This window comes from Archocentrus centrarchus, chromosome 4 (assembly GCF_007364275.1).
Source record: "Archocentrus centrarchus isolate MPI-CPG fArcCen1 chromosome 4, fArcCen1, whole genome shotgun sequence".
NCBI classification, from domain to species: Eukaryota; Metazoa; Chordata; class Actinopteri; order Cichliformes; family Cichlidae; genus Archocentrus; species Archocentrus centrarchus.
The window spans coordinates 21631371-21641083 of record NC_044349.1 but is presented as its reverse complement, the minus strand read 5'-3'; the positions used below and the strand labels follow the sequence as shown (position 1 = coordinate 21641083).

The 9713-nt window shown below is 37.9% G+C and overlaps 1 protein-coding gene across 1 annotated transcript; it reads left to right on the top strand.

Annotated features, from left to right (window-relative positions):
• Nucleotides 1-170: 170 nt before the first annotated feature.
• LOC115778908 (ras-related protein Rab-8A) lies at nucleotides 171-7853 on the top strand. Its single transcript, XM_030727284.1, has 8 exons — nucleotides 171-338; nucleotides 849-909; nucleotides 1691-1751; nucleotides 2224-2301; nucleotides 3241-3330; nucleotides 3438-3503; nucleotides 5487-5537; nucleotides 5671-7853. Exons 1-8 carry the CDS (start codon nucleotides 215-217, stop codon nucleotides 5758-5760), a joined length of 621 nt encoding a protein of 206 aa, XP_030583144.1. The 5' UTR covers nucleotides 171-214; the 3' UTR covers nucleotides 5761-7853.
• Nucleotides 7854-9713: the final 1860 nt, after the last annotated feature.

Genomic DNA, 9713 nt, shown 5'->3' with positions numbered 1-9713 from the left:
AGTATTGTGTTATTGCAAGAAGAGGTTAGTTAAGAGATTAATTAACAAAACTCTTCAGGGTGGCGACAGGTATCAAAACGAGCAAACCTCTCGAGAGAGCGGCCACGACGACAGAGGAGAGTGACGTTTGATTTGTCCAAAAGAAGCTCTCAGGAAGTGACGCTTCTGTGTCCGCGGCGGGCGGGATATCCGCAGTAGTAACCTAGCTAATAACATGGCGAAGACTTACGATTACTTGTTTAAACTGCTTTTAATCGGCGATTCCGGCGTTGGGAAAACCTGCGTGCTATTCAGATTTTCAGAAGATGCCTTCAACTCAACGTTTATCTCCACTATAGGTGGGTAAAAGTCGTGTAATTTGTGTTGTCTTGGCCGAAAAGCGGTATAGGATCTGCCCATCCCGACAGGCTAATTCGGCTAACTTTTCTGGCTAGCATTCATATTGTACTAGAAGCTACTCAGGAAGCTTTCAACCGGCTAGTTAGAGGGGCTTTCCAGGACTCTCACAGACATTGTAATCGGCGAGAATACATATCACGCCCAAATACGTGTGATCTCAATGAGATGAGGTACACCCTAACCTGTAATTTTTTATCGTATTAAATACCTTAACAGTGTCAAACTGAGCTAGCATGCTAACAGTGTTGGTTGGCAGTGTCATTTCCCCTATGACAGACTGCCCTGTACTTCGCACTCCTGCTGCCAGCGTTACAGAAAGTGTGAATTATCTCAACAGCCGCTCTCCGTCCACTAAAACCAGGCATTGTTAGCGTCAGTGGGGTGGTTAGTAAAGTTTGTGGTGCTTCAACAAAAAGGCAACAATTGATGTGACTTTTGTTTTTCTTCAGGTATTGACTTCAAAATCAGAACAATAGAATTAGATGGGAAGAAGATCAAGCTACAGATATGGTAAGGTAGATAAATATATAAAATGCCTTTACCTGACAGGATGGTTGATGGATGACAGTGATACTCAGCTGCTTTTTATTACATAAATTAAACTGAAACTGCAGTCTAATACTACATGCCTGCACTCTTTGCTACATTCTTTAAGGATAAAGTGTTTTTGCATTTTTAGAATGCTTGTTTTAAACGGAAAAGCATTTCTGACAATTAGTTTGTGCCCCACATGCATTTCAGTATGATGTAAAATAATTCATGCCACATGTTTCATTGAGTTTAGTATACAGTCAAGTCAACATATGTAAGTCTCTCAAAAAAAAGTGGCATTGATAAATGTGCCAGTTGATATGCATTGTACTAAATATCCAAAGATGATTATCAGACAGAACAGCAACTGTAATAACAGGTAACACTTTGAACGATTATTGCAATTGAAAATACACAAGTATAAGAATAATGTTGCATAAGAACATAAAAAGAAAGTTATCTGTAAAAAAAAATTTAATTTATAAATCTTACTTTTTGTATTTAAGAAATTAGGTTTTGATGTGTGTTAGAATTATTTTTTTTGTCCTTTGATTGCTAAGACTTGGGACAATTTCAATTATTGGACACTAACTGTAAACACAGACTACTAGCTATTTCACACGAGCTATTTTGAGGAAATTTCACTAATACCTGGTTTCAGGGCGAGACCCCCGTATGCTCAAAAATTAAACTGATATGAAATAATTTTTTTTTTTTTAATCTTAAGAGCAGATAGTTAACAGATGTGTCTTCTGTGTAGGGATACAGCAGGACAGGAAAGGTTCAGGACTATCACAACAGCCTACTACAGAGGAGCCATGGTAAGTTGCATCATTAGCCTTTCAGATAGTACAATAACAGATAATCTCTGGGAATGGAGTAGGTGAATGATGATTGCACTGCATCGTAAACCTCTACCAGAACCGCACCCCATATTGTTGTTAATGTCACGTGCACCTGAAAAATCAAGTGCACTTAATACTTTACTGTGGCATTTTTGTTAGCATCTCGTTTAATGGGTTCGGGTATTTCTAAATGTAATTAATCCTTCTTATCTTTGGTCAAAGTGCTTTTATTGAAGTTCCAACACTAATAGAGGTTTAATTTCAATTCAGTTTTATTGATATAGCACTTATTAATAACAAATGTGACATGAGCAGCATAAAACCTCAAAGGCTTGATTTCCAGGTCTGTTTCTCTGGATCTGCCTGTTTCTATAGAATTATTACGAGATGCATCACTGTTCTCAGGTTACTGTGTGTTCTTATGTCTTTTTCTTTATGACCTCTCCAGGGCATCATGTTAGTGTATGACATTACCAACGAGAAGTCCTTTGACAACATCAAGAACTGGATACGGAATATAGAAGAGGTAAAACCTTGTCCTACTCATACTCTTTTAGATCTTCAGGGTTCTAGCCAGCAGTTGATTGCCCGGCTCTGCACCTTGCTGAGGGGCCATCATGCTGGGCTGAGAATTTTAGCAGTTAGCTACTAGAATACATAACAGTCAGCTAGCGCTGCAGCCATTAGCATTAGCAGTGTTTTGGTTTCTGTCAGTTATGAAGCCCAGATAATTGTGACAAAACAATTATTGTGTTGCATCCTGTTTTGCAATAATGCTTGCTTTTCCTTTCTGTGCATCCTTTTTCCTTTAATTTTGCCTGTAGATAAAAGTCCAAATTCACTCCTGCAAGGCTGTAGCATGTTCACATTTATTTATTTAACTAGTTTGAGTTTATTCAGTTTATACAGAACAATTGTAATTAGGATTTTTGCTATAATAAGTATGCAGTGGAGTGCAGTGTGAAATTCTAGGTTGATACCAATGTTTAAAATGGCAGTTTGGTTGATAGCCAATGTTTTGTGTCATGTAAAGTATACAGATATAAAAACATTAGACGCTGCCTTTAGCAAATATTATCTTAATTACTGGTAAGCTGTTGGCAGTGAATGTAGTGAAAACATCAATGCATCCTTAGAGGTGGCTGTAGCTCAGGAGGTAGAGCAGGTCATCTGCTAATCAGAAAGTTGGTGGTTCAGTCCCTGGCTGCTCCAGTCTGCATGCCAAAGTATCTTTTGACAAGATGCTGAACCCCAAGTTGCTCTCCGTTGCATTCATTGGACCGTAAATGTTAGATAGAAAAAAAGTGCTTGTGTGGATGGGTGAACGAAGATGTGTTGTACGCGCTTTGAGTTCTGAGGTAGAGTAGAAAAGCGGTATATAAAAACCAGCCCATTTCCCATTTAGTGTGTATGAGTGTGCACATGTTTTTCCTATCTGTTCACTGTGTCATTTTCATTTCTACAGCATGCCTCAGCAGACGTGGAAAGGATGGTCCTCGGAAATAAGTGTGACGTCAATGACAAGCGACAGGTGTCCAAAGAAAGAGGAGAGAAGGTGGGAGTGATTCATTTGTCAGTGAGAATGTTACTGTGAAGTACACAACAATACAACAGTAATGTCTGCCTAGTGATACTGATTCTTACTCTTTCTTCTGCTGTCAGTTGGCACTGGAGTACGGTATCAAATTCATGGAGACCAGTGCGAAGGCAAACATCAATGTGGAGAATGTGAGTTCACGCTTCTGAAATTACTTGCTCGTTGTTGGACATTGTTTCTTTAAAAAATATATATATATTTTTTTTAACTGTATAAAACTATGGGCAGCACATTCGCTACAGATAAGCGTTTTTTTAAACTCTTGAAATCCACCTCAAGCAACCTTTATCTCTTATAAGAATCTTTTTTTCATAATATTCAAAGCATGATCACAAAACCGTTATCATTATTTCAAATAATATGATGCCATGAATGAGTTTAGTTTAGCATATAAACTAGAAACAGAGTCAAGCTACTCTATCAAAATATTCCAAACCTACAATTATGCCTAAAACCTACTATTGAGGCATTATAAGAATAAGAAGTACTTTACCTCCAAAGTTGGGAGGTTACTTTGCTGCAGCAGTGAAAACATGAAAAAACTTATTAATATGTTAGAATATGTAACCTCATATTTGAAATTAATGCAGGTATTGTGGTATGAGATTGGAAAGATTTTCTGTATCTTTTACATTAACCCTCTCGGGTCTAGGATACTTTTGATTTTACCTTTTTATATTACATCTTAAAAACTGTTTACCTTGCTGTGTTTGGGATTTTTTTTTTCCCTTCAGCACAACCTCACATGTGACTGTACAGTTACATTTTCACTTTGACATACTGTATGAACACATTGGATCTAAAGAGTCTGCCTTTTCTATGACTACACAACACACTACACACTAGCTATATACTCCAAACACACTAACATCTGGAATTTGAGAGAACTGGCTATCAATATTGCAGTCTCTCTTTCATCCCAGTCACTCACAAATTTCACCTGTTCTTCAGCAACCAAATACCACATAATTTTTTGATTGGTTGATGTGGTGCATTTTTCCACCAATAGGAAAGCGAATGTCATATTTTATTGTTTTGTTTTTTGTTTTGTTTTTTTGTTTTGTTTTTTGTTTGCAAACACTTTCTACTAATGTTATTTGGATGGGAAGCACATCCTTCGATTTCAAAGGATTAAAAATGTTGGAGAAAGTTTTCAGCTAGTACATGGTGCAGAGCGTGGTCAGAATCCATTAATTATGCACAAGCGCAGTGGATGACCCCTGCTTCAGCTGATGGAGGAATCCAAATCTTTTGTTGCTTCAGACTGGATTCAAACAGTAATAGTAAAGATGAATTCCCTCATTGAGTAATATGGACGCATCCCAGCAGGTAACAGTTTAGTATTCAGACCACATAAATGTTCCTTTACACTGATATTTCTGGGATTTCATCACTTTTGAATCATAATTAGTTTACTCCTGCCACATTTTTTCTTAGTGTTCAGATTAACATCCCTGTCCTCCCTAAAATTCTGAAGCCAGAAAGGACAGGGGAGTCTGAGTGCAGCGATGCTCCATGGAGCACATCAGACTACACTCACTGTGTTTCCTCTGGTGTTAGGGTGCTTTCACACATGCACTTTGTTTGCTCTGGTACAAATCAGTTGACGAGTTTGTAAACTTGTAGCTTTTTCCTGTTGTTTTGGTTTCTTTTCATATAGTGAAAACTCCAAGCGAACCAAAATGCTGCACTACAAAACACAAGAACCTTCAGTTGTTTCTTGGTCAGTTGTTTATCGGTGCAGTTGTTGTCGGCTGCTTTAACATTCACACAAATGAACCGCACCAAGGGAGAAAATGAACCAAAGTTCAAGTTAAACAGAGTGAACACCTCAGGGGCAAAAACACACTTAATCAGTTCAATGAGCTCTTCCATATTATTGTCAGGCACCTCACAATCCCCATGATAATCGCTGCAACAGCTCCAGCACTGAAACCCTGTTGTTTCCTTTCTAGCTCTTCTAGGATTACATGCTCTTCTTGTTTAATTCTTACAAAATGAGACTATAGACTTTGTTTTTGTCTTTTAAAGGTAAATAAAAATCTTTATTTTTTCCTCATCATAATTTTTATCCCAGAATCATTACTTTAATGCAGTGCAATTTTTGTCTGCAGGCCTTCTTAACCCTCGCCAGAGACATTAAGGCAAAAATGGACAAGAAGCTGGTAAGAATGTAGAGAAGTGAAAACTCTATTAATAGCTTGCCCACAGTACTTTCAGTATGTCTGACTTTAGTGGCGTTATACTGGTGTTTGGATGTTTTCTTAATTACTGGGCTTTCACGTATGTGCATTTTAGGAGGGAAACAACCCACAGGGCAGCAGTCAAGGAGTAAAGATTACAGAACAACCCAAGAAGAGCAGTTTCTTCCGCTGCACGCTGCTGTGAGAAGACGAGCGTGTCAGCAACCACCATCGCCTTAACCGTGTTCCCCCCACTGGACAGAACTGGACAGAGCACACACTTATCTCTGTTTTATCCTTCTTCATTTGTCTTCCTCCTCCTTCTGATTTGATCTGTGATTATGAAATTAGGAAAAGGAAAAGTCTACCCCCCCACCCGGTTTACCCATCTTCCTTTAATACCTGTGGATCTAACTGCTGTGCGCTCTGTTACATATTTAACCTGATTTCTTTTTTTCATTTTTCCCCCATTAATTGACATTTTCAAAGTAGGCATACGAGTGAAAGATTCTTAATGGCCAGTTCCTTGCATAATAAAAATGTTCAAACCTTTTGAGAATGACAGCTAATAATTAATGGACTCATTCATCAGCTACCTAACAGGAGAGGCCCACTTTGAGCGGCCGTCTCTCAAGTTTATCATGTTAAAAGGCTGATCATGTTAGCGCAGCTACAAACTGTTGTTCATAGAAGCAAAATCCAGGTGTCTGGAACATCGGCTTTTGTGGTTTTGATTATAGTTTCAAAATTGCTCCCAGCAGAAAGGTAGTATTCTTCTTAGAGATTGAGGATGTTACATGGAGAAAATTGTCAAAACTCCCTTCACAGAACAGCACTAACCAGAATAGAAAGAGAAGTGGGAGACCCCAAGTACATCAGAATCTCAAGAGAAACACACACGCCTCACAGTTCCTCATCTGGCAGCTTTTTTTTTTTTTTTTTTTTTAACGTGGGATTCGTAAGAGCCCAGACATGCTGGTTTGTGAAGTGAGTAGTAAACACAGTTGTGTTTCTTTGAACAGGAATCTAACTTTTTGAGGTGCATTTTTAACCTATAATCCAACACACAAAGGCTGATCCTCCAGACTTAACTAGCTGTATTGTTTGCTTCTTTAGTCAGCACAGCATTCTTCAGCTTCTTACATGATGATCTTGGATTAGGTGACACGATGTGACATTGGAAGCCAGAGGTGACGGTTGCTGAAAAAAGGGCTCTGTACGCCTATGTTGATATCCCATTAAAAAACAGTGATGATTTCTGATGAATAATTCCATTAATCATTAATTGTTGTTTCCAATCAAATTCATGTTGTATTACATAAAAAGAAAAACGCTTTTCTTTCAAAAGCAAGGCCGTTTCTAACTGGTCGTAAACCTTTGAGCAGCACTGTATTTCATCCTTATGACCAACAAAAGCCCAGGTTTTACTTCCAGAATGACTGTATTACACTCGTGTGCTTTTCTAATATTTCAGCTGTCACCTGTGCTGCCAGTGTGATCAGTACAATCCCCCAGTACTTTTTTAAGCTATTATATTAGATATTTGTACTGACAGGGTGGTCTAGCTTTTTTTTTTTTTTAATGTCCACATTTATGTAAATGCATCATGTAAATATATATAATTGATTATGATTCACCATATTATACAGTAATGCCAGCACATGTCACTCATCGTATCCAGAGTGGGGTTTACATGTCGTCTCTCCACCTTTTCTACTCTCAACTTTCCTTCTCCTAGAACATTCCAGTCTTCTTTAATGTGCAATGTAATGTATGAAAGAGCCCAGATTTTTCTTTGTAGTACTGACGTGGCTACAGCAGGGTTTTTTGTTTGTTTGTTTGTTTGTTCTTTTTTTGGGGGGGCAGCACATGCATTCCTTTTGTTGTTGCTTTTCACACTGTTTTAGCAATACCTACACTGACCACCTGGAGGCAACTCTGCTACACAGCAGTGGCACCAAAACAGTCAGAGCAGTAGTGAAATCATTGTTTTAATGCATTTGTACGTCTTCCAGTTTTCCGTTCCAATGGGGGAACATATACACAACTGTTTCCTGGGCCTTGGATAGGTGCTGTGCTGTAGCAGTATTTATGGAGTAAAACAAAACATAGCACCAAAATGACAAAGTGCCCTTTTAAGTTCTTCTTGATTATGCACTTTTTTCCTTTTTCTTTCTGTTTGGGGGAAAAAAAAGTTAACATTTATTTACTGTTTATTGCAAGTCTAAACTGAGAGCAAGGAATTTTCATGCACAAGATTTCCATGGACCCTCTCCAGGCTTCCAAAAAAACCCAAAATCCGAGCACTGAAACCTGACTTTCTATGAGTATATCAAAAAAATCAAGTCTGATCCAGAGATTTTTTTGGTTTTATAACATTCCCACTTAGTAATTGAAATGGTTATTCTTTTTTTCCCCCCACCTGTCCTTATTTGCAACTTACCTTTGATGCTTCTGGAAACCCCGCAAACCTTCTTACTCCACCTCTCCTCTTGCGTTGTTTTGGTCCAGTATTTTGGCCATTTGAACTATGCATTCTTGGTGCGTAGGAAACCTCAGAAAGCTTTGCACAGTTGACTTAATGAGCTTTATTTGAGATTAGAATTGTGCAGAGGATCCTTGCTGTTTTATTTTTTGCTGTCACTCCATACTCTTACATAGAGAGCTCATCAGAGGATAAAAATAGGAAATTGAGTAAATCACATCAAAGGTCGGTCACAGCAGATCCTTTGAAGTAGTGCTGAAGAGTCGTTGAATCAAACCTGTAACTAAACTTGTGGATTTAAGAAACCATTGTCAGCTTAGCTGGGTTTAAATCTGTTTCAGCTGTTTCTTAAAATCACTCTGTTTAAATCAGTTCACAGCTTGATGAAATATCAGGTTTGTGAGCTTCAGTCTGCCATCATTTTAATTTTAATATTCTTTTCTTTTGATTGGCCCATTATGTAATTCTCTCCCTTTTGTAAATGTGACAGTTCTGTGTTCACATATCTTAAGCATTCCTGAACTAAGATTGGCTTTCTTTGCTTATTACTGATAGGCTTAATGTGGAATAAATTAAATAATTCAGCAATTGTAAATAAGATCTACAATGATTGTACTGTAGTTTCATAAATCTTATTGATCTACACTTTTTGTAGATGTGTACTTTTGATGATTTATTAAAAATGAGATTCTTAAAGATGTGTTGTTACATTTTTGTATGCAAAAATGACAGAAGAAATATTAAGACATTTTTCTAATGAATATATAAATCATTACATGCCATAAACTGAAAACTATTGTTCACTTTGTTAGGTACGCATATTGAACTGCTCATTAAAGCAAATATCTGCCAATCACATGGCAGCAACTCAATGCATTTAGGTATAAAGAAATCATCTAGGAAAGCTGGTGAAGTTCAAGCTGAACATCAGTCATGGGGATGAAATATATATAAAATTCACCACTCACCCTGCAGACAGTCTTTGACCTTCAAGTTGAGGTCCTCTACTAGAGGCCTGGTACCTTTAGGGTCCTGCGCAGTGTCTTGGCTGTTCCCAGGACTGCGCTCTTCTATGTCACTCCTGGAAACTGCTGGAGTCATTCTCCCAGTTTGGGGGTCACTTCCCAGTGTTCACATTACCACAGGGACCACTGTTACCTCCTCCTCCTTGACATTTAACAAATCTTTTTATTTATATATATATATATATATATATATATATATATATATAGCTAGATAGGTAGATATATAAATTAGTTACATCTCAAATTTTTGTGTATTTTTTAGTGTTCTTACAGCTTATAATCCGTTTCTTTTAAGAATTTTTAGTGATGTTTTTGCTTCCATGACGTACAGTTTTGTGTTGTAAATAATTCTGCTACTGTATACAGTGCTACACTTTCATTTCTGGTCTGTAATATGCAAATGTGTCGCACTTGGCATACAAGTGGTGCAAGAACTGCTGAGCAGTCTGTAGCCTCATACTATCAGGGTATCTTGTGACAATGGGAAGTACAAATGGGGAGTTTTCTGGAGACGAAATGCCACCTAATTCACACCACTTCTAGCCAAGCATATTCTACTCATGCACTTCCTCCCCAGCCTTGCAAATAGGGTAAGGCCTGCACCTCTCACTTTAGTCACCTGATTCAACCATTATTAATACAGTACTG